Source organism: Rhinopithecus roxellana, chromosome 17 (assembly GCF_007565055.1).
Source record: "Rhinopithecus roxellana isolate Shanxi Qingling chromosome 17, ASM756505v1, whole genome shotgun sequence".
Classification (NCBI taxonomy): Eukaryota; Metazoa; Chordata; class Mammalia; order Primates; family Cercopithecidae; genus Rhinopithecus; species Rhinopithecus roxellana.
This window is the reverse complement of record NC_044565.1, coordinates 111,956,892-111,981,911: the sequence shown is the minus strand read 5'-3', so window position 1 is coordinate 111,981,911 and position 25,020 is coordinate 111,956,892. Positions and strand designations below refer to the sequence as shown.

The window sequence follows — 25,020 nt, the reverse complement described above, 5'->3', positions numbered from 1 at the left end:
GCTCACTGCAAGCTCCGCCTCCCGGGTTTACACCATTCTCCTGCCTCAGCCTCCCGAGTAGCTGGGACTACAGGCGCCCGCCACCTCGCCCGGCTAGTTTTTTGTATTTTTTAGTAGAGACGGGGTTTCACCGTGTTAGCCAGGATGGTCTCGATCTCCTGACCTCGTGATCCGCCCGTCCGGCCTCCCAAAGTGCTGGGATTACAGGCTTGAGCCACCGCGCCCGGCCTCAAGGTTCATCTTTTAGAAGATTATGAAAACTATTTAATCCTCAACTGATCAAAGCAAAGAGGAGAGGAGCTCACCTTGGCGCTGGGTTCCTCGATGCTCTCTTTTACAGGGATGGGCACCCTCTCCAGCAACTTCTGCAGCTCCAGCTTCTCCTCCTGCCACAAGGAGGAAAAGGTCAAGGGAAAGCCTTGTGGCCGAGGAGGGAAACCATTCAGTGACTTGGTGAGCACCAACTCCCCGCCCCACCACACTGCATAGGCTCACCTCTCTCACTGTGATGTTCTTGAACTCAGAGGATAACGAGAAGACTCTGAAAAGCTCAATCTCACTCAGGGTGGGCTTCAGCAGCTGGTTGTAAGTCTGCACTGTGTCATTGGTGATGTAGTAGTGGCTGGCTATACGGCCCAGTTCTGTCACCTGGAGAGAAGGTAGGCTCAAACCAGTGCTGACTACTAATGAGCTCCCACCTCTAACTGTGGACCATAAGTTATTGTCTTATAGGTTTTCTTGTGCGATTTTTGGTAAAGCATATGACTCAATGTCCTATAGGTTATTGCCCTAATAGGACAACTGGATGAAGTCACAGCAGTGCAAGTGCCAGGCCAGGCCCAGGCACATGAAGAAAAATGGCACAATAAGCTGACCCATAGTGAAATGATGTCTGCACGGACAAGACAGCTGAATTATCCACTTCAAGTTATGGGAAAAGCAACCCACTTTTCTGCTGTTCTAAGCAACAGGTGATTAGACAGGCAGTGCTCACATCGAGAGCAATCTGAAAAATTTTCTCCTGGGCCAGTAACTTTTGCTGAGACCTTTGCCTCAAAACCCTCACCCCACGCACCTGGAAGTTGCCCGTCTTCTTGTCGTACTTGACCAGATTGTTCTTGTCCAGCATCAGGGCAGCCGTGTGAACCAGATCCAGTCGGCGCTGGTCCAGCAGGGGATCTCCCTTGAGGTCATCATGAGAGATGCCATAGAGGGTTGGGGATCGCAGCATTCGGATATACAGGTAGGCATAGCCCAGCCAGTTCACTGCGTCCTACAAGACACAGCTCATGGTTCTTAGTATGAAGAAACTCCTGATGTCCAAATGAAAGGCTACCATGAATTGCTTAGAAATTCATTCCCAGCTACAAGGATGCATATCATATTCTGAATGTGTTTAGCATTTCATTAGTAAAAAGATCTAAGCATCTTCTAAGATCTTGGTAACAAGGGGAACTATCTGCCAGACCCAAGATGCGGGTGCAGGGATGGAAAGCCTCGGACGCTGCTGGCCCGCGGCACAACAGGGACTTGGGGTGCAGGGATGGAAAGCCTCGGACGCTGCTGGCCCACGGCACAATAGGGACGGACCCACACCTGGTGCCTTGGTGTCTGCGGGGAAGGCATGAAGCACAACAGGCAGAGTCCTCCCCTACCTTGGCATTCTGGACATTCCCCAGCACGATTTCTGCGTTGAGCATGTCAGGAAGCTTTGAAACCATCTGGCTTTCAATAGGAAGTTGTTGGTTGAGGAGGGACAGGTAGTACTGCAGCTCCCCATGAGACGTGATGAGGATGCCTTCGCCCTTGGTGTCATACTGGGGTCTTCCAGCACGTCCCAGCATCTAGATCAGGGACAGCGAACCAAGAATGCTATAGCAAGAGAATGTGTGATTTTGATGCAGGGATCTACATTACAGAACTAGGCCTCTGATCTGCCAGCTTTCTAGCATCTCTGCATTTCAGGCAAGGATATTGATTCCTCACTGAGAATAAACTCAAAGGCTCTGTACCTGCAGAATGTCCAGTGCTCCCAGTTCTGTCCAACGCCCCTTCTCTGGACTGTACACCTGGGTGCCTTTGATGATGACCGTATGTGCAGGGAGATTCACGCCCCAAGCTAGAGTTGCTGTGGAAACTAAAACCTACAGAGGCAAAGCAAGGCAATGAGAACAGATGCCACCATTGGGGTTACTATCCCCGGCTTCTCTAGGCAGTTGCCTCAGAGCTTCTATCAGGACTAGCCAGTGGGGTGTGGGGGGTCCCAGTACTTGTCAATGTGACACCAGAATAAAGAGGAAAGGTTTCCTTGGGTTCCTCATCTATTCAGGAATGAACATTTCAAGGTTCCAGAGGCACAAGTGCAGACCTGTATTAAACCACCTTAAAGTTACTGGAAAGGGTAAAGCAGAGGCTATGCGGAAAGAGGGAACGACACGGCCATGTGTGCCCCCGTGAGGCGCTGTGTGGAGCCATCTGAAGTCACCAAAGTGCTTGCTTCACTATGCTTCTCAGACTGTCCAAAACTCACTCACCTTCCCTCACACAAGGTGTGAAGAGTTGGGAGAGTGGCATAAGGTTCTATTTATTGTATCCACCACAACCCTCTGACCTGGGCTAGCTGGGCCAGAAGCAATAAAGTACCAGGAGCAAACATGGCACAACCTTGACACTGCCAGTCTTCTGAAGTAGGTCCCACCTGCTCCTCCAAAAGCTTTGCACCCCCTCACCTGAATATGTTTATCAGCAAAAAGATCCTCCACGAGTGTTCGGTCAACCCTGGTCATGCCTGCATGATGAATAGCAAAGCCGTAAGGCAGAAGATCCTTCAGCTCTAGGTTCTGTGGAACAAACAACCGGGGATGAGGTGAGCCTTCCTGTAGGACTCACCCAAGGACTAAGGAAATCTCTTCCCATGAGACCCTGCCCCTTAACTACTATGTGGAATAGTAATAATCACATCCAGACAATCAACCTTAACCCATGGGAAACAACAGTACCACAGTACAGTCCTAGAGGAGCTGTCTGAGGTCTCGGAGGGACACGGCTGCCAGGTAGGAATGAGGGAACCCCGCCGGCCCCTCCTCACCTTGCACTGCTCCGCTTCTGTTCGCAGGACTTCCGTGGAGGCTGAGCCCTCCCTCAGAAACAGACCCAGAGTGTCCTTCTCTAGGCACATGTCCCGGATGGCCCTGGCCGTCTTTCCAGTCTCCTTCCGGGAGTGGACAAACACCAGCACCTAAGGAGAAGCCACAGTTTGCCACAGTCACGAGATACTAACAGCCCCAGGGCACCTGTGGCAGGAAGCAGAAGTTGCCCCATCACCACCAGAAGCCAAGGTCCTGGAGAGGGGAAAGGGCAGGAATATGTGCAGGCTCAGAGCAAGCCTCAACAGGGCTGGAAAGACTTCAAGGAAATGCACCCACCAGTTCACAGTTCTGGAACTGAGAAGTTAAACTAACTTCAACATCCTACCTTGAACAGCAAGTTTAAATAGACTATGACTACAAATTCAGGCCTCTCAACTCAGAATTGATGTTCAAGCACCTAACAAGAGTCAAAGCTGCATGAAAATGTGTCTGCAAAATAACAGCTAAAACATTCTACTACTTATAAAAGGATTTAGGAAGTAAGTTTGAGACTAGTACAGTGTTGGAGGAAATGAAGTCTTCCTAGTATTTAGTGCCAAGAAAAGCTCTGTCTCTTCATATAAATTCATATGCTTCTTTTCATCAGACAAAAAGAAATACAAAACCGGTCACTTTCCCTTATTTTTTGTCTTAGTTAACATTGCTCAACTCGACTTTCAATTTAAAAATTCTATCACACTGTCTAGTAAAATGCCCGCTCCACTAGTTTTTCATTTTCTCTTTTCATTGTCTTGTATTTTCAGTGTAAGCGACCCCAAACCTTTTATGGAGGCACCCTGGATAATGTGAATGGACAAAACGATTATCTGGGACTGGGGATTGCTTGATGGGGGGATTTTTAATTCTCAAAACTCTCTAATGGTTGTAAGGCTATTCAGGTTATCCATTTCATCTGGGCTGAGTTTTGCTAGTTAACTAGTAGTTGTTGGAGAACTGGTTCATTTCTTCTGAATTTTTAAAGTGATGAGCATAAAACTACTCATAGTATTACCTTATTATCTTTCCGGTGGCTATAGGTTCTGTAGTAATATCCCATTTCATAGCTGACATTGGTGATTTATGTTGTGTCTTCTTTTAATTTCTGTCAATCGTCCCAAATTATTGGTAAATCAAACAGTTGAAAGAACAGGGTTTAAGAGTAACCACAAACCATGGGCAAACCTGATTTTTCCCAGCATGTTCCATGATTTTTTCATAGACGATTTCATTCATGATCTGGAAACGCTTGATAGCTTTTTTCTCTGTGATACCCACGTACGTCTGTTCCAGAGGCACTGGACGGAAGCTAGAAGTTCAACAGTTAGACAAATGAGGCTTTGGCGGAAAATACTGAGAGAATAAACAGTCTTTTTCCTGCCCCAAGAGCAATATTCCTCCTTCTTGATTCGCAGCACATCAAACCCAAAGGCCCTTCTAAAACCCAACACAGCAGCACTCCTTGGAAAAGGGGAAGGAGAGCAGGATGGTCACCTTGATAGAACTTCGCCCAGTCTTTTCTGATACCTGTTGTCAAAGTAAAAGAGACCCTTGGCAGGGTCAACACGCAGAAAGGTGGCTACGTCTTCATAGTTGGGTAGGGTGGCACTGAGACCAATGAGTCGGACATCCTCCTGGGTCATCTCAATGTTTCGGATGGCCCTTGCCACCAAAGCTTCTAAGACAGGACCTCTGTCATCGTGGAGAAGATGGATCTCATCCTGTGGAATTGGAGGACAGCAATTACCTCTAGCACTGGAGATACGTAGTTCCTTTTCCCGGACTTGTCCCATATTGTAGGCATATAACCTAATGCCTAAGGAAAAACACACGGGATCCCAAGCCAGACATGCCCAAAGGATGGAGACAATATTTACCATAAAATACTCCAGAAAGTGTTTAACAGACTGTGACCATGAGTTGCTTTGGTACAGTTCAGTGACATATTTGTAATAAGAAACTCTGAAACTTAGATAAATGAGTTTACAACTGTACTTAAAGGTAAACTTCTTTATGAAAAAGGATACAAATATGATCTGATCAGAAACTTCACTTCTGGCAGTTACAGTTCCCAAGAACAAAAGTTATCATGCATCAAATGATGAGTTCTCACCGTCTAAAGCAGTGCTTCTCAAATTTTATTAAGTATCCCAAAGCCAGGGGATGTTGTTAAAATGCAGATTGCATTCAGCAGGTGTGGGGTGAGGCCACAAATCCTGCATTTCTAACAAGCTCCTATTTCATGCTGCTGCTGCTACGACTCCCGCCATGGATCAGGCTTCAAGCAGCAAAGCTCTAAAGCAGGCGCCAGAAACTTTTTTTTTTTTTTAAAGTCAGATGCTCCATCTCCAAGAAAAAAAAGCCAGGTGCGGTGGCTCATGCCTGTAATCCCAGCACTTTGGGAGACCGAAGTAGGTGGATCACCCAAGGCCAGGAGTTTGCGACCAGCCTGGCCATTATGGCAAAACCCCGTCTCTATTGAAAATACAAAAAATTAACTGGGTGTGGTGGCGGGCAACTGTAATCCCAGCTACTCAGGAGGCTGAGGCAGGAGAATTGCTGGAAGCCGGGCGGTGGAGGCTGTAGTGAGCTGAGATCACACCACTGCACTCCAGCCTGGGCAACAAGAGCAAAACTCCACCTAAAAAAAAAAGCCAGATAGTCAGTATTTCAGGCTTTGGGCCATGCAGCCCCTATTGCAAATATTCAGCTCTGCCATTGCAGCACAAAAGCCACTGTAAATAATACATAAACAAATGGATATAACTATGTTCCAACAGAACAAAGCCAGTAGCCACAGACTGCCAACCCCTGCTCCAGAACACTGAAAACCAACACGTGAAGTCTCCTTTCTTGCTTTTCCCAGACAACGTAAACTACACTCACTTAGTCACTAATCTCTGGAAGCTTCTGTGTATACGGAATACAATATCCTGATTCCTCATTCATTCCCTCAGAGAATGGATTCTTTTACTTATAAAGTCCTTCATGATGTTGGATATGATGGTTTTTTGCCTATCTGTTCATATTTGTTTCAAAATATTTCAGATATCGTTTCTTGGCCTTTTGGCTAAGATCAAGTGTAGTAAAATATTTCAGACATAAAAAATAGAGAGAGAGAATAACGTGGCAGGCTGGACACAGTGGCTCACACTTGTAATCCCAGCACTTTGGGAGGCTGAGGTGGGCAGATCACGAGGTCAGGAGTTCGAGACCAGCCTGGCCAACACAGTGAAACCCAGTCTCTACTAAAAATACAAAAATCAGCTTGGCATGGTGGCAGGCGCCTGTAATCCCAGCTACTGAGGAGGCTGAGGCAGGAGAATCGCCTGAACTTGGGAGGCAGAGACTGCAGTGAGCCGAGGTTGTGCCACTGCACTCAGCCTGGGCGACAGAGCTAGACTCCATCTCAAAACATAAATAAATAAATAAAAAATAAAAAAAAATAAATAACATGGCAAACACAAGCTGACAATAACTGCCATTACAAGGGCTGGTGCCTACAGAAAAGGCAGCAAAGAAACATTGTGCATGAAAACCCAGCAAACCCTCCTTGACGCAACTGGCCTCTATGTTCTACGAGCGCTCCCAACTCACCAGAATGATGAGCCGCACCAGCTGGGTGTAGGTGCGCTCGCCACCCTTGCGGGTGATGATGTCCCACTTCTCGGGGGTGCAGACGATGATCTGAGTGGCACTGATCTCTTCTTTGCACAGCTGGTGGTCCCCAGTCAGTTCAGCAACAGTGATGCCATAAGTGGCCAGGCGCTGTGGGAGGAAAACTGCATCAGACAGGAATGCTTGAAGGGGCCTGGACACCACGCTTTCTGTTTGGGCAGTTGGAGTGTAGGGCCTTGGGAGCAGGCATCAACCCATCAGGTGAATACAAGGCGAATCAGATCGTATGAGCATATCTTCCTCAAACAAACAGAAATTTAACTCGGGCAAATAAAGCAGACAAAAGATCTCTCGGGGCCAGGCACGGTGGCTCACGCCTGTAATCTTAGCACTTTCAGAGGCCAATGAGGGCAGAATGCTTGAGCCCAGGAATTCTAGACCATGGGGAAACCCTGTCTCTACAAAAAATATAAAAATTAGCTAATCTGGTAGCACACGTCTATAATCCCAGCTACTAGGAAGGCTGAAGTGGGAGGATCACTTGAGCCTGGGAGGTCAAGGCTGCAGTGAGCCATGATTGTACCACTGCACTCCAGCTTGGGCGACAGCAAGACCCTGTCTCAAAAAAAAAAAAAGATCTCTGGGAACTCTGTACACAAGAGGAAGAAATGGCAACTTGTAGATAACAAGACCTAGAATAACACCACTAGGTCTGTTACTATCCACATCCATTTGATGTTTCATAAATACTTCAATAACACCAATGATACCAACGGCAGGAAAGTGCCATGGAGAGGACGAAAGAAAGATGCAAACCCTTGTAAAAGATGGCTCAGGACATTCTTACTTCAGAAACTCTGCACCTGGGTTAAGTTCCATCTTGGAAATGGGGAGAGAAAAATAAAAAATAGAAACAATCCCAGGAGGCATTCCAGAGATGCCCTAATACAAAAAGCGGTGAGGTCCAGGCCTGTCCACAACACTTTGACAGCTGCGCCCCGTATCCTCTGGAGGAAAGTTCTACTCCCTCACCTTTCCAAAGCTGCCCACCATCTCCTGCACCAAGGAGCGCATGGGGGCAATGTAGATAATCTTGAAGTCATCCACGTTGATGGTGCCGTCCATGTTGATGTGTTTACCGATCTCTCGAAGCATGCACATCAGGGCCACGTTGGTCTTCCCAGCACCCTACAGGAGAGGTCAGGGATGAGAACGCCTCTTCACCTGGTTATTCTCACTGCCCTCACTTCCATGGGCTTATTTCCCAAACAGAGAATAGAGCTTTTCCTGGGTACTTTATCCTACCATTTAACCTCTCTTCCATCAAAGGACAAAGAATTAGGGGGTGGGGTGGAAATAAAAAACAATCTTCCAACAGAAACTCCACCCATATTTTCCGAGAAAAAAGCAGGCAGGGTGGCACTTACAGTAGGAGCACACAGCAGCAGATTCTCATCCGTCTCAAGGGCAGCACGGTAGAGCTTACTCTGGATCCGATTCAGTGTTTTGAAGCCCTCAAACCCAGCCTGGGCATACTTTGGAAGCTTTTCCACTGGAAGCAGTTGCTAGAAGAAAAGAAGAGCCATTGATACCATGTTGGCAGCAACCTTGAGCAGACTGTTTTTGTGGGATTGCCAGGATTTTGTTCCCTGGCAATCTCTTTGTATAACTCTCCATTAAAGGTCAGTCCAGAGATCAATGTTGTCCCCTGGGCTCAAAATCAGAATGGGAAAATTCTGTTGCAGCTTTCAGCCCTAAAATAAACTATATATGAAACAAAGCTACATTCTGGTCAATGGTTGAAATCCAAACCAGGAGGCGAACTAAGCAGAGAACTGAGGAAAGCAATTCACTTACTTCTTCTGAGCCAAAGGGCTTGGGCTTCAGAGCAGGCACATGTACCTCTTCGTAGCCCTTACGCTGGCGACGGAAGGATCCATCAGGAAGCTGACAGCGTTTATTGGCCATAAAGTGGCTCCCTTGGGTAAATACCAGGTCTTCCAAGTCCAGAACCTGCCGTGGAGCCAGTGCCTGGGAATGTGAAAGACAAAAACCCCAAGGAAGTGAGCAAGCCGAGCAAGCAAGTTTTCCATCCAACAAGGCCTGGGACATAAATCGCCCTGGATCCTACCTCTCCACCCTGGTCGAGATCCATGGTTTCCAGATCTGTGTCCATTCGAGACTGACGCACTCGCTCTCTCCGGGATCTTTCCTCCTGTAGTGGACGAAGATGAAAATCACAAAAACAATTCATCAGTATCACAGGTTCTTGTCCTTTTCTGTTCCTGCTTAGCTAATACTTGAGTCACAGGTGCTAACTAGTAAGTCACCAAACAGAAAGAGAACGCTTTACGTGGGGACCACCAGAATGATCAAAGCACACACACACCTTTAAAGGGGCAGTGCGCAGTACAGGGACGCCGGAAACAGACGTTCTGTAATTAAGTACCAAGGGCTACCCTGAGGGGTAAAAGTGTGGGTTCTGTTAAGCAAGTACACGTGTTCTGTTACTCTATTTTAGTAAACACCATGTATTTACTGTGCAAATAAACAATAAAGATCCCCATAGTGCCGGTGAAAGACAGCAGCAGGTCACTGCTCTCACGACCAAACCAATGTGGATGTGTTGATTCTAACCTGCATGCACTGACAAACCCCGAAGAATTTAGAGAAATTACTTTTTCAACTTCCACTTTTAATATGAATTTAGCTTCATGCTGCAATCTTCTAGCCACTGTTAGCTCAGAACTCAGACAGATAAACCAACCCAGTCCTTACTCGGATCAGATCCTCCTTCTCGGTTTCATGGAGCTGGTAGAGGAACTTGGATAACTCTGGGTCAGCTTCCATCTTTCCCATAATCCTTTCCTTTTCAGCTTCACTTTGTGCACTGGCCAGCAAGGTACAGTATAAAACTACCCACAACAAAAGGAACAAAGGAAAAGTGAGGAGGAGGAGGAGGAAATAGGGCAAAAAACCTTCATCCTTAGAGTAGAAAGAAGAAAAATAAAAGAAACAAGCACTTAGGCTGTGAAAACAACAGAATCTCCATCTCACACATACACACATATGTACTCACTCTGCAAGAAGAGCCCACCATATACTCACTCATCATCCTGTGCTGCCGCAACACTTTAATGAAATCAAAGGTGTTGAAACCAAGCAGCAGAACCAGCTGGTTCTCACATTCCCGATCATCACTGGCCGTCTGCAGAGAGAAGGTAACACCACTAAGGACAAAGCCATCTGCCACTTCATACGCTGTCCCCATGTGCTAAGATACACTAAGCATACAACTATTGTTATCTTGGCCATACCTTCAAAATTTCCAGTACTTCATCTGCCTTCTTCTGCGACACGATGGCATCATCATAGAAACGACTGAGCTGCCGCTGTAGCCAAAATGCATCAATATCCCGAGGGTGCAAATCTTTCTTCTTGGAACTCATCAGTTCACCTGAGGCCACGAGCTACAAAAGTAACCAGGCATTTAGCTCACCAGGTCTCTGCCAGCCTTGATCACTTTGCCACCACCCTGCAACCAAGTTCTACTTGCCACCCCACAGCCCACCTTCTGTGAGGACTTTCCAGAGGGAAAAACTCTGGAATACTGAGTTCAGAATACCAGACTAAGACTTCATCAACATACATCCTTGGGAAGGACCAGACTAAGACTTCATCAACATAAATCTTTGGGAAGGAAGAAAACCAACTGAAATCTTAAGAAACTCTAGACACCAAGTGTTTATCACAGTTCACTCTAGCAAAAGGTGGCTCAACAAATGTAACAGGACCTAGGCATGGGGAAGAAGCACTAACACACAGAAGTAACCTTGCAGCAATGAGAAAAAGCAAACTGAACTTACATTAGCCGAGAGGGTGCAGCGCACGACAGCCTCATCCCCTTCCATGTCATCATCAGATGCCTCTTCTCGAACCTCCCCGTACACATCTTCATCACCTTCCTGGGGAAATGGCCCCAACTCAATCATTATCTGGAGCTGATCCTGCATCACCACAGAACTTCTCCCTCAAGTCACCCTAAATTAGCTCAATGGTTAGAGAAATGGCTTTGGGGTGAAACCGAGAGCCTATTGGAACCAAGGTCAGCCTTATTCCAGGGGACAGGTAATAGAAAGATTGCTTGGCACAGACTTATTAGATGCACCTACTTTCTGTTTCTTACCTTAGGCTGCCACAATGGAAATCAACTGGATCATAGCCTCTCTTTAATATACAAACAATCAACACTCAAAAACAGTGATCAGCTAACAGGAGAGAAGAGCTATGCAGAGGCATGCCTGGGAAGGCAGATGGTGACTCGGGAATGAAGAGATCACACTAAGCTTGCTCACCACTCCGTTTACTCACACACTGCACATTAGGCAGACTTGGCATAGTGTCATAGTCAAAGCAGGTGCTTCGATAACGAGCACTGCTAAATGAATGAACTGCTACAAGCAAAGCAGTTTGTTGCTACTTAAAATCATCAGATCCTATTAACTATACTGTAGGAAGAGGCTTAGCAATCACCTATTGAAATCGCCTCATTTTATAGAAAGAGAAACTGAGGCAAGATGACCTGCCAAGATACAGGACTCAAATTCAGAAGTCTTGGCTCCTAGTCCTCCAACTCTCCCTGTGCGACCCCTTCTTCCAGCCCTGGTATATATACCAGGGATCCATTTTCCCTTTCAGGAGCCAAATCTACTCACTGAGAACTCTACGGCACTCTGCAATTTTTTCAAAGTACCCTACTTATTCCTATTTATATTCAAGGAATTCTATTAGATGGTAAACATTAACTCCAGTGACTTAACCATGTACAAACTACATCCATGCTCTAAGGCAAATGTGCAATCTTTTGAAACAGGCAGTGGGGACACAGTAATGAAAAACGGGAAAAGATTTTTTTTTTTTTTTTTTTTTTTTTGAGACGGAGTCTCACTCTGTTGCCCAGGCTGGAGTGCAGTGGCCAGATCTCAGCTCACTGCAAGCTCTGCCTCCCGGGTTCACGCCATTCTCCTGCCTCAGCCTCCCGAGTAGCTGGGACTACAGGCGCCCGCCACCTCACCCGGCTAGTTTTTTCTATTTTTTAGTAGAGACGGGGTTTCACTGTGTTAGCCAGGATGGTCTCGATCTCCTGACCTCGTGATCCGCCCGTCTCGGCCTCCCAAAGTGCTGGGATTACAGGCTTGAGCCACCGCGCCCGGCCGGGAAAAGATTTTAATACGGTTAAAATGCAGTAAAACATTAGCAGATACATTCTCAATGAAAGTATTCACTGTACTTTATCTTTTGTCTTTCTTTTTGCTGATCCACTTGGTATATTTTAAATAATCACATCGCTTTACATTTGTTAAATTTGCTATAGAAAAGTTAAAAGGTAACTGCATTTTTTTTTAAGCAAAAGAACATATAATGCCTAAGTCTGAAACCCACACAACACCGTAAAATGTATCTGGTTTAAACTAGGGAGCTTCTTTACACTACAAGGGGTCCCTTTACCCTCATCAACTTCAAAAACAAGAAGGGACTGGGCCTGTTTATCACTCACCTCCTCATCAGATTCAAACTGCACATTCACACCATATGTCTCATCAATGTTGTCATCTGAAATGACGAAGGATTAAAAAAGAAGGCAGTGAATGGCTAGTAAAACAAGGTCCTCTGGAGCCAACGTCCTCCCCAACTACCCTCCTCAGGAAAGATCTAAGTGCTGAGGACACACAGGCACTTAGATGATCAACACGAGAGAGCCACCTACGCTGCCACTGCCGAGGCCTTCCCCACCTGCCAGCCCTGGAGTCAGCCCAGCTCTGCTTGCTCAACCACTTGAGCCCCCAAGGCTCTGCCCACATTTTCTCCCATATTCTACACAACAGAAGGGTCTCAGAGTAAGGAACAGCTGAAATCTAGGGATTCTGGTGTCTATCAATTATAACTCTTCAAAAAACACACAACAAATTATGGGAACTCACTGACATTAAGGTTTTTAAATGAATGATGCTAGAAGATGCATGTTTAGGGGTCAAACAACAACCAGTTAACATGATCAGGACATAAAGAGCTCACTTACCCATATTTTGGATTTCCTTGTCTCCACCATAGTCTGTGATCTTTTTGCCCAGGTTGACTAGCACATGGTATCTGGTATCATCTGTTTGACCCAGCAGCAGGTCAATCTCCTTTCGCCTTTCCTTGTCCCGCAGCTTTTCATTTTTTAGAACAGCTAGAACCTCATCAGCTGCCCCACAAAGGATATCACGTGGCTGGTAGCAAGAAACAACCAACCAATATTGAGAATAATGACAGGCAGAACATCACCAACCAGGTTTATGTGGCGGCAGGATGCGAAGAGCCACATTTCCTCAAAACCTGTTGCACACTAGGCTCTGACCTTTCTCATTAATGCTGATTTAAAATGCCACAACTAAAGGAAGACTCGTCTGTTTTTAAAAAGATTAGCTAGGTGGCCTCAAGCAGCAGGACACAGCTTCCACAACAGCTTGCCACATCTCCAGGTGGCAGTCACTTGGCAGATCTCCTCTAGCGTGCCACACTTTTGTAATTCTTTGTCCTCACTTCCTCTAGCACCCACGTCAGCAGAGCTCCTCAGACTCACAATGGTCCCCAATCTAATCACACATGTGTAATGGTTAGAAACACAGATTCTAGAGATAAACTATCTGGATCATATCTTGGCTCTGCCAAATGCTACTTCTGTGACTTGGGAAAATTACTTAATTATTCTTGCCTCACATCTCTCTTCTATAAAATGGAAAATGAATATTAACAGCACCTATTCATGGAGTTATGTGAGGGGGGCAGGAAAAAGACATGTGCTGTTCCACACAAATCAAGTGCTTGGTAAATATAAGCCACTTCTGCAAACCAGTACATCCCACAAGGGGATCCAGAGGCAAGGTTCATCTAGAGCCTCCCAGTTGTGACCCTCTCCTTTTCTGACACATGGTCTCATCCTCTGGCCGCCTTGCTCTGAGAATATAGAAATAAAGCAAACTTGGCCAGGTGTGGTGGCTCGCACCTGTAATCCCAGCACTTGGGAAGGCGAGGCGGGTGGATCACGAGGTCAGGAGATCGAGACCATCCTGGCTAACACGGTGAAACCCTGCCTCTACCAAAAACACAAAAAATTAGCCAGATGTGGTGGCGAGCACCTGTAGTCCCAGCTACTCGGGAGGCTGAGGCAGGAGAATGGCACGAACCTGGGAGGCAGAGCTTGCAGTGAGCCGAGATCACCCCACTGCACTCCAGCCTGGGCAGCAGAGCGAGACCCCAACTCAAAAAAAAAAAAAAAAAAGAAAGAAATAAAGCAAATTCATTTTTTTCTATACTCTTACAACAATTAACACAGAAGGCTTCTGTGACAATTCCTCCCCACCAGCAACCAATCCAAAAATTGTGCAGTGGACACAAGCTGGTGTCCTCAAATTCAATTCCATTCCAACACTAACTACCTGGAGATAGAGTCAGATCCCACAGGCTGAGGACTCAGTCCCACAAGCCTGCCTCCCACTCCATGATGCCAATCACAAGCACAGGCTGTGTGACTTGTGCTTCTCACTGTACAGCTACAAATCGAGCTTTCCACAATCCTCTTTTGGGATTCAACTAATTTGCTAGAGCAGATCAGGGACACACTTACTTTCACTATAAGGCACATTACAAAAGATGCCTACCAACAGACAACAGATGGAAGAGGTGCACAGGGCAGGCATGTGGGAAGGGGTATGGCGCGGCCGTCTCAGGCGCACCACCCTCCAGAAACCTCCATGTGGCAGCAAACTCTCTAAACCTAGTCCTTTTGGGGTTTTTATGGGGGCTTCATTATGTAGGCAGATTGATTAAATGACCAGCTTCCATTCTGAAGCTATCTAGGTGCTGCCAGCCATCAGTTAACTCATCAGCAGACAAAAAGACGCTTATCACTTCAAAGATTCCAAGGATCGTAGAAGCTGTATGCCAGGAAATGAAACAAAGACCGAATATATATTTCACAATCTCACACTCACCTGGTCCCCAAGAGCAGCCTGGATGAAGCTGAGCAGCACCTCATAGGTCTCCCGGGTCTCCTTAGTTTTGGGCTTGTAGATGATCCCCACCATCTCATCAATGCCCTCCGACAGCAGAGTGTAACCCTTCATCTTGTTGATGTCATGCCGGTCCTCATCACGCTTTCTTCGCCTAGTGGACATGTGACGGTGAATGGCAGAACCTTTCCTCCCCGAGGGAAGACTGGATCAAGCCCACCCTCCTCTCCTCGGCTTCGTGGCAGGAAGTTAATATCTGAAAACCGGTACCTGAGCCCCTGCAAATGATTCCTGTTGGACCTTGATCACTTGCAGGAGTATTTCTTTATGGGACCCAGTGACAGAAAGAAAAATTCCCCATCATCTTCTCACTAGATACACTACACATTACAGTGAGATATGTTTCTCATTTAAAAAATGCAACCCTTTGGCCAGGTGCAGTGCTTCACGCCTGTAATCCCAACATTTTGGGAGGCCAAGGCAGGCGAATCACCTGAGGTCAGGAGTTCGAGATCAGCCTGGCCAACATGGCGAAACCCTGTCTCTATTAAAAATACAAAAATTAGCCGGGCACAGTGGCGAGCACCTGTAATCCCAGCTACTCAGGAGGCGGAGGCAGGAAAATCACTGGAACCCGGGAGGTGGAGGTTGCGGTGAGCAGAGATCATGCCACTGCACTCCAGCCTGGGTGACAGAGCGAGATACCATCTCCAAAAAAAAAAAAAAAAAGTACAACCCTTCATACATTGTATGAGACTATTATATAATAGGATTTTGACTAGTTTTTCACCTCTCAAATGCATTTTCCTTTTCTAGCTAGAGAAACAAGCTCTAACAGAATCTACTGCCGTTGACTATCAACCAATTATAACAAACCTGGAAAAGAAGATATAGCACAAAGTGGAGATAGTGTATTAACTCATTTCAAACACAACTACTTTAATCAAACTAAGCCCATGAATTTTGGAAACATCATCATAGGAAAGGGAGCAAGACACCAAGACATTCAAGATCAAAAGATAATGGTGAGGTAAAGGTAAATTTTGAAATACATCCCCAAGAAATGTTTTAAAAAAGAAAAAAAAATGCAAAATAAGAAAGAAAACTGTCTTTCATACCATGAATGCTTAAATTAGTTTGTAACAACAAAATAGGTAAGAAATAGGCAAGAGTAAAGGGAAAAAGTAGGGGTAGAAAGTTAGTAATGGAAAAAAAAAAAAGAAAAAGAATTACTGGGACATAGGAATAGTAAGCGTCTTGAAAATACCCTGAAGAAAAGAAAGATCTGTCTATGGACTAGAAACACACATGTAAGAAAAAGGTACCAACAAGTTATTTTCCACTTTAGGTACACTTTTTAAGGTCAAAAAATTCTTTAAACTCTCCTGTTCTGTTTTTACCTTCACGAAATCGTTTTAATGCCACTGATCTTACACCAAGCATCCCGGCCAAAATGCTGCTCGAATGTTAAAGGGAAGAGACTTTGGATCTGAAGGAAAAAATAGTATTCCCTTAGCACTCACTTGGCTCTTCTTTCCTCCTGCATCTGCGGTTTGGTCCGTTGAGCCTTGTCTCCCATACGGGTGCCCTCCAGCTTCCCAACAAGGGACAGCACCTCTCCTGTGGGTTCATCCCGGCGGGTCCGGTCAATGAGAGAACGGTCAGCTTGGAGCACAAGATTCGAGTTCTGAAAAGATCAAAACATTATTGAAGCTTTGACATGAGCAGGGCCAATTCCTACTATCACAGTTACCCCAGCTGATGGAAGAATCGTAGTAACTAGTTGCCTATAATCACTAATTGTAACAAAGATATTTTCCTTAAGAATTGCATGGACGCTGTGCAGAAGCATAGAGCTGAATAAGTCCTACGGCCTGTCGAATCAGCCAAGCAATTCTTGTTCCTAACAGTGCCCATCATAACCCACACCTGGGAAGTGGTGAGTGGGTTGGGAGTGACGTGTGGAAGGGGGCGGGCTTAGCGTTGAAGGGACTCGAGAAACTCCTCCTAGAGAGATCTTAGCACTCCCCAGACCCCCGTAGGTTATTCACGTCATCAAATAACCCCCATCTTCACGGCGATTCCACTTCCCCTCCGTTTTCGTGGCTCTCCTGGAGGCCTTCAGACTGAAATGGTCTTTTTCAGCTTCCCCCTCCCCATTGGACTCCTGAGCCTGGAATCCTCCCACGATCCCAAACGTACCGCCTTGTACTCGTACTGCAGACTACGGGCGGTTACATCCGCCATGGCCGGGGCTGCTTGGAGGCTTCAGGCCTCCACGCCCCCCTACCGCACGCTGCAAACCGCCGCGGACCTCCGCTCCCGCCGCGCCGGAACGACGCAGGAAAGATGCACTGGGGGAAGGAAATGAAACGGCCTCCCTTCCGCTTCCGGGTCGCGCCCCGGAAGTGCGGGTCGGGGCGTGTCCCTGGCGTGTGCGCGCGGCTTCCCGCAGCCCTCTGAGTGGGATGTGTGGGCCTGGTGCATTTGGGTCCCCGAATCCCTAGACCCGCGCACTCTGGTTCCGGCCGCCCGCTGGCACTAAGGACCCAGGGCCCTTGCTCTCCCCGACCTCAGTCTCCAGCCCCCCGGCACCCCTCACATCGTAACGAACGTACGGCCGCTTAGCCTCTGTCCCGTCCCAAGACCTTTCCTTCCGGTTCCTTCCTCTTTGGTAACAGTCCCATGAGGTAGGCAGGAAAACAGGGCCTGAAAAGCCCCGTTTCCGTTTGAGGTAACGAAAGCACCCAGCGGGCGAGGTGACGGGCGCGTGTGTCTGTGTTTGCGTGTTTTAATGATTGGCGTCTTGGGCGGATCACTTGAGGTCTGGAGTTTGAGACCAGCCCGACCAACATGGAGAAACCCCATATATACTAAACATACAAAATTAGCCGGGCATGGTGGTGCACGCCTGTAATCCCAGCTACTCGGGAGGCTGAGGCAGGAGAATTGCTTGAACCCGGGAGACGGAGGTTGCAGTGAGCTGAGATCGCACCATTGCACTCTAGCCTGGGCAAGAACAGTGAAACTCCTGTCTCAAAAACAAAACAAAACAAAATGGCGTCTTGCTTTGGGTTTCTCTTCCGTGTTGAACAATTGAAAAAGAAAGCTACTGTCCCCCACCCGTCCCAGCTAAACCTGTGGCCCCAAGACCCTCGTTCTCACCCAGCGGAACGAACGGGGGCCGGAGCCCCCGTTCGCTCCCAGTTGTCGGTAACATTCTATGGTAGGGCCCTGTCTGCCGCCCAGGAAACCGGTGCAGGCGGGGCCAGAGCCTTGGTGACAATGACTTCTTCCCCAGCTACATTCCCCACCGCTTCTCGCCAGTAGAATGGCACCTTATGGCTGAAGGTGACCTCCCTCCTCACTTAGAGCATGTCTGCTTTTGAGAAGATGAATGAATGAACAGGAGAATGGGTAAGCCAGAGGAATTCATCCTCAATAGCAGTCCCCTAGACCAGATTTGTTCTGTGGTGTTACTGTGGTTGGCTCCTTCTTTAAAAATTGGGATAATTCATGCAGACTCTGGCTGTCCCCCATCAGTTGAGAAACCAGAAAATCAGCCACATGACACCCAGCACGCAGACTCCTGCATGGCATTGCCTGCTGCTGGTCGGCAGCTGCCCAGGTCAGAGGACAGATGGTCCTTCCCACTGCTCCTGTTTTCTCATGCCTGCCCGTCTCCGTATTTTTACTTGCCCAACCACTGTAGGCATGGAGTTTGCTGCTTTGGTGGGTGGTTTTTTTTTTCTTTTAGATATCTAACTCTTCTTCCCAAGGGACAGTCGAGTCCTCGTAGCTCTGCTCCTCAGTGGCTGTGTGACTTTGAAGTAGCTACCTGGCCTCTCAGTGAGCACCGTTTTCCTCATCCTGAAAATTGACGCAATTGGCCGGGCACGGTGGCTAAATAATAAATGAGTAAGCAAACAAAATAATGTAAGATTGTAAAGGCTGGGCACGGTGGCTCACGCCTGTAATCCCAGAACTGGGAGGCCAAGGCAGGAGGATCATTTGAAGTCAGGAGTTTGAGACCAGCCTGGCCCACATGGTGAAATCCCGTCGCTACTAAAACTACAAAAATTAGCTGGGTGTGGTGGCGGGCGCCTGTAATCCCAGCTACTCAGGAGGCTGAGGCTGGAGAATCACTTGAACCTCAGAGGTGGAGGTTGCAATGAACCGAGATCAAACCCTGCACTGCAGCCTGGATGACAGAGTGAGACTCTGTCTCAACAACAACAAAAAATATCAAGACAATAAAACTTTCCTCCCATTGTGATTAAATGGGGTAGTGTGTTTAAAAGCACCTAGCAAAGTGCCTGACTCAAGGTGGGGTTCACTGAAAGTTATTGAAATCTGAACCCTTAAGGCTTTTATTCCATGATCCGGCTGTGGCCCACCCACCTAACACGAGAGGGTCTGAAAGGCATTTTGGGGATTCCACTCTGCTTCTGTAGAAGGAGCATTCTTGTTCACAGATGGAGCTGGGCTGTGGGTAAACCTGTGAAGCAAGAAAAGAAGGAAATTTTCCCCATCTTTTGTTTTCCTCTGTAATCCGGCTCTACCAAATGTAAATCCTGCATTTAGTCATTTAGATGGACTTGTAAGTTTCCATAGTATGTTAGAACTGGAAGGAGCCTGAGAGATGGAGCAGTCTGGTTCCCTTATTTTCCACATGAGGAGACTGCAGCCCCAGAACAATCGTCACACTAAAATGTAAATAAGGAAGAAAATAATTATGATTTAGAAAAGAAAACAACAGGCTGGATGTGGTGGCTCATGCCTGTAATCCCAGCACTTTAGGAGGCTGAGGAAAGAAGATTGCTTGAGGCCGGGAGTTTGAGACCAGCTTGGGTAACATAGTGAGGCCCTGTTTCTGCAAAAAGTAAAAAAGTAGCCAGGCCTGGTAGTGTGTGCCTGTAGTCCCAACAACTTGGAAGGCTGAGGCAGGAGGATTGCTTGAGCCCAGGACTTCAAGGCTGCAGCAAGCTAGGATTGTGCCACTGCACTCCAGCCTGACCCACATAGCAAGACTCTTCCCCCAAAAAATAAAAACAATTTTTTAATTAAAAAGATAGAAAAGAAAAATGACAGCCATGCTTCCTCACTCTGGGGAAGGAGCTCAGGGAAACTTCCTGGGCCAACTTGTTGAAAATGGGGAAAGGGGTCTAGTCCTAGCACTTTGGGAGGCCAAGGCGGGCAGATCACAAGGTCAGGGGATCGAGACCATCCTGGCCAACATGGTGAAACCCCATCTCTACTAAAAAAACAAAAAAATGAGCTGGATGTGGTGGCACGTGCCTGTAATCCCAGCTGCTTGGGAGGCTGAGGCAGGAGAATCGCTTGAACCAGGGAGTCAGAGGTTGCAGTGAGCTGAGATCGTGCCACTGCACTCCAGCCTGGCGACAGAGCCAGATTACGTCTCAAAAAAATAAAGAAAGAAATAAAGAATTTTATAGTGTATTGTTTTTATCTCTCTAAAGTTGTTTTTAGACAATTTTTTTGGAAACGGTCTGGCTGTGTTGCCCAGGCTGGAATGCAGTGACACAATTTCAGCTCACTGCAGCCTTGACCTCTCCTGGGTTCAAACCATCCTCCTGCCTCAGCCTTCCCAGTAGCTGGGACTACAGGCGTGCACCACCACACCCAGCTAATGTTTGTATTTTTGGTAGAGATGGGTTTTCACTGTGTTGCGCAGACTGGTCTTGAACTCCTGGCCTCAAGTAATCTTCCCACCTCGGCCTCCCAGAGTGCTGGATTACAGGTGTGAGCCACCATGCCCGGTCTGTTTTTAGACAATTTTTAATAGAGGATTATCCTCAGGAAGCTAAAGGACGGGGGGCACCCTGGCAGGTACAGACCCCCGGGATGACATTAGTTACCAAGATGGCCTCAGAGCAAGGGCCTTTAGCTTTGTTTCAGTCCACGTGCTATCTCTCTCCAAAGATGACCTGAATTCACTACTCGCCAGCCCCAGGTCTGCACAGGTTACCCAGACTTTTGCCTGGGTCCTGCATTTCTGTATCTAAAGACCTGTCACTTCATTTAATTATGTCTTAAATATTTGTATGTGCTCTGTGAGCACTTTTAGGGACTCAGAGAAAGACAAGGCATAGATAAGACCCTTGAGAAGTTCAAGTCTCACAGGAGAAGTAAAACTACAAATACGGTGGTGCACACCTGTGAGGCAGAGGCAGGAGGATTGCTTGAGCCCAGGAGTTCCATACTATAGTGCGGTATGATCATGCCTGTGAGTAGCCACTGTGCTCCAGCCTGGGCAACAGAACAAGAACTACATCTCTGAAAAAGGAAAAAAGAAGGAAAAGAAAAAGGAAAGGCAGAATGCGAAAGGAAAGGCAGAATGCGGTCAGTGCCACAAGGGGGCACTGTGGGAAATCACTTCTGACTTAGGAGAGCCTGGGAGGCCTTATAGCTGTGATGCAAAGGGTGGCTAAGGATTTCCGTAGAGGCAGGAGGTGGGGGATTTCACAGGGACAGAGAAAAAGAAAAAGCATGAAGGCGGGAAGACACAGGTGTATCTTGGGTACTGTTAAGAGCTCCATTAAAGGCCGGGCGCGGTGGCTCAAGCCTGTAATCCCAGCACTTTGGGAGGCCGAGACGGGCGGATCAGGAGGTCAGGAGATCGAGACCATCCTGGCTAACACGGTGAAACCCCGTCTCTACTAAAAAAAAAATAGAAAAAAAAAACTAGCCGGGCGAGGTGGCGGGCGCCTGTAGTCGCAGCTACTCAGGAGGCTGAGGCAGGAGAATGGCGTAAACCCGGGAGGTGGAGCTTGCAGTGAGCTGAGATCTGGCCACTGCACTCCAGCCTGGGCGACACAGCGAGACTCCGTCTCAAAAAAAAAAAAAAAAAAAGAGCTCCATTAAGCGGAGTGCAGGGCAAATGTAAAGAATGAAACAATGTGATGAGAGAGAGAGTCTAATCTTAAATCTCTTCATTCAAAAAAAAATGCCATTGTGAAGAGTTTTTACTTTATTTAGGAGACAACAGGAAGCCATAGCATGTTTCTTGTCTGAGGAGTTTTGTTTTTTACATCTTCATAGCATGTATTTGATTAGACAGAACACTTAGATTAAGCAAAAATTTAGTGTATATGTGACAAGCATTTGTAAAGTTCCACTTTAGCATACACTATCATTGAATCCCCATCAAGCCCTGGGAAATATATTGATGGCCCCCATTTTACCAGTGAAGAAATCAAGGCCCCAAGAAGATATTTGAGTTATCTGGCCTCATCTGCCGCAAAGCCAGGCCTTCTGTTCTCACCCTCTATGCACAGGGGCGTCCTCACAGAGCTGAGCTTCAGGAAGGTGATTCTCACGGTGCTGGGTGTGGAGTCCTAATTAAGGAACAGGAGTCAGGCTGGCGGGACCAAGGGAAAGCAAAAAGAGAAAGCGGATAAGCCATGAGTCTGCCACCGCACCCGGGCCATCTGCTGTGTTTCCAAACAGGCTTGTTCCCTTCCAGGTCTTCACTTTAGGAGGCATTGGTCTTTTTTAACGAAGAGGCAGTTTCATGAGGCGGTTGAACGTATAGACTCTTCTGTTATACCATCTGGGTTCAAATCCCAGCTTCACCCTTTCCTACCTGTGTGATCTTAGGCCTGTTTTTAGCTACTCTGGGCCCAACAGGGATAATTTTACCTACACCATAGGGTTGCCTGGCACCTAGAACTATACCAGGAAATAGCAAGTGTCAGGTTTTATCCAACAGCACTGTGCTTCCTAAAAACATTCCTAAACACTCTGTGTTTGGAGGCAATTTTATGACTCACAAAGGAAAACTGCCCCATTCTTGGTCATATCTATCCTTTCTTATCCCAGATGATCTTACCCAACCTGATGGCCCTTCCACCCAGTATACTTGGCTCTGAATGACTGCTGTTTCCCAGACTGCAGGCCTCATGCGGAGGTAACAGGTTGCCAGCACTGGGTATATTCAATGATGTGACCAGGTTGGGTGACTGTTCCCAGAGTACTGTCAGCTGGCCTCACGTGATCCACCTGCCTCGGCTCCCAAAGTGCTGGGATTATAGGTGTGAGCCACCATGCCCAGCCACCACCAACTTTTTAATAAGCCGATAAGGCTGGGCATAGTGGCTCATGCCTGTACTTTTAGAACTTCGGGAGGCTGAGGCAGGAGGATTGCTTGAGCCCAGAAATTTGAGACCTTCCTGGGCAACATAGTGAGACCCTGCCTCTACAAAACAGTTTTTAAAACATAAGCCAACAGACGTGGATACAGTGTGCCCTCCATTCACTGGTGACTGTGCCTGTTGTGAGGAGGGTCACCAAGCATAAGCTCTTCTTGGAAGCAGACACAGGCAACTGAGGGCAGCCTTAGTGAAAACCTCAAGTGCCAATTCATGCCAGAGCCCAACACAGGATGGGCAATCTTTGAGGCTGCTGGTGTTATCCTCAGTTCTCCATGCATTGTGCCTGGCACCCCACAGTTGCCTCTCATAATGGACATCTGCACTCTCCAGACAGGTGACAAGTTACCTGTCCTTCCAACAGCAGCAGTCTAGTGGCATTGCTTCTGGTCTTAGCCAGTGCTGCCGCATTGGAGCAATTAATATTTTGTTGCATTTCACCCAGATTATTAAATGAGTGGAATTCTTTCTGAGATGGGATCTGGCTCTGTTGTCCAGGCTGGAGTGCAGCGGTGTAGTCATAGCTCACTGTAACCTCAAACTCCTGGGCTCCAGTGATCTTCCCACCTCAGCCTCCTAAGTAGCTGAGACTACAGGCACATGCCACCATGCCAGGCTTATTTGTTGATTTGTTTTTGTTTGTTTGTTTGTAGAGATAGGGTCTTGCTTTGCTGCCCAGGCTGGTCTTGAACTCCTGGCTTTAAGCAATCCTCCAACCTTGGGCTCCCAAAGCACTGTGATTACAGGCCTGAGCCACCATGCCCGGCCTGAATGGGTATTTTTAAAAATGAAACTTGGTGATACTAGTGAAAAAGCAAAGGTTTTATAATTTACTACAGTTGGAAGTCAGTAAGCAGGCCAAAAGTAACAAACCTTTGCCACACTAGTTGGAACTCATTGGACTTAAGCCAATCCCCAATGTGTTGGGTTGGAGAATAAAATAAGGGTGTAAACAAATGCTTTGGAAATGTCATTGAAGAAAATATCTAAAAGGCAAGATGTAATTAGATATTCTATATATTTTTTGTCTCAGGACAAAAAAAACTTAAGGGATCCCTCCTTCCCTTTATAGTGTTTAAGTTCTTTTTTTTTTTTTTTTTTTTTTTGAGACGGAGTCTGGTTCTGGCGCCCAGGCTGGAGTGCAGTGGCGCAATCTCGACTCACTGCAATCTCTGCTTCCCGGGTTCAAGCGATTCTCTTGCCTCAGCCTCCCGAGTAGCTGGGATTACAGGCATAGGCCACAATGCCCAGCTGATTTTTGTATTTTTAGTAGAGACGAGGTTTCACCATGTTGGCCAGGCTGGTCTCGAACTCCTGACTTTCAAGTGATCTGCCCGCCTCGGCCTCCCAAAGTGCTGGGATTACAGGCATGAGCCGCCATGCCTGGCTGTGTTTAAGTTCTTTTTTTTTTTTTTTTTTTTTTTTTGAGACGGAGTCTCACTCTATCGCCCAGGCTGGAGTGCAGTGGCCGGATCTCAGCTCACTGCAAGCACTGCCTCCCGGGTTTACACCATTCTCCTGCCTCAGCCTCCCGAGTAGCGGGGACTACAGGCACCCGCCACCTCGCCCGGCTAGTTTTTTTGTATTTTTTAGTAGAGACAGGGTTTCACGGTGTTAGCCAGGATGGTCTCAATCTCCTGACCTCGTGATCCACCCGTCTCGGCCTCCCAAAGTGCTGGGATTACAGGCTTGAGCCACCGCGCCCGGCCTAAGTTCTTATTTAACTAGTACATGTCACTTTTTGTACATGTTCAGGAGTGTGATGTAGTCAGAACTGCCTTAATTTCTTTGACCAACTCGAATGATTGTGTAATTATTGGCATTGGTTGAGTTTATTATGTGCCAGGCATTTATCCTATTTTATTCTTCAGCACCGTCTGAGGTCAGGGTTGGGAAAGGCAGTCTGCGTGGTCCAGAGCATGCCTGCGTGTTCTTGCTGGGTATGCCAGGAATGCAAGGCCCTGGCCACACTTTCCTAGGCCCTCTCCCAGAGCTGTATGTGTAGTGGGCAACCTTGAGGGATAAGGTAATGTCTTCCACCAGGACAAAGAG

The 25,020-nt window shown here is 47.2% G+C and overlaps 1 protein-coding gene across 1 annotated transcript in view; it reads right to left on the bottom strand.

The window, feature by feature from the left end:
* Positions 1–17,173, bottom strand: part of SNRNP200 (small nuclear ribonucleoprotein U5 subunit 200) — a 30,957-nt gene extending 13,784 nt beyond the window's left edge. The window contains exons 1-23 of the mRNA XM_010362077.2: positions 17,000–17,173; positions 16,321–16,484; positions 14,780–14,951; positions 12,823–13,015; positions 12,301–12,356; positions 10,610–10,708; positions 10,061–10,213; positions 9,852–9,951; positions 9,522–9,658; positions 8,875–8,958; positions 8,601–8,774; positions 8,171–8,308; positions 7,776–7,931; positions 6,723–6,893; positions 4,653–4,846; positions 4,311–4,434; positions 3,089–3,238; positions 2,730–2,840; positions 2,013–2,144; positions 1,656–1,844; positions 1,076–1,273; positions 496–648; positions 306–386 (exon numbers count right to left, since the gene is read on the bottom strand). Coding sequence (XP_010360379.1) covers positions 306–386; positions 496–648; positions 1,076–1,273; positions 1,656–1,844; positions 2,013–2,144; positions 2,730–2,840; positions 3,089–3,238; positions 4,311–4,434; positions 4,653–4,846; positions 6,723–6,893; positions 7,776–7,931; positions 8,171–8,308; positions 8,601–8,774; positions 8,875–8,958; positions 9,522–9,658; positions 9,852–9,951; positions 10,061–10,213; positions 10,610–10,708; positions 12,301–12,356; positions 12,823–13,015; positions 14,780–14,951; positions 16,321–16,484; positions 17,000–17,044 — 3,174 coding nt within the window. The 5' untranslated portion in view covers positions 17,045–17,173. The remainder of the gene's footprint in view (positions 1–305; positions 387–495; positions 649–1,075; positions 1,274–1,655; positions 1,845–2,012; positions 2,145–2,729; positions 2,841–3,088; positions 3,239–4,310; positions 4,435–4,652; positions 4,847–6,722; positions 6,894–7,775; positions 7,932–8,170; positions 8,309–8,600; positions 8,775–8,874; positions 8,959–9,521; positions 9,659–9,851; positions 9,952–10,060; positions 10,214–10,609; positions 10,709–12,300; positions 12,357–12,822; positions 13,016–14,779; positions 14,952–16,320; positions 16,485–16,999) is intronic.
* Between the last annotated feature and the right edge of the window lie 7,847 nt (positions 17,174–25,020).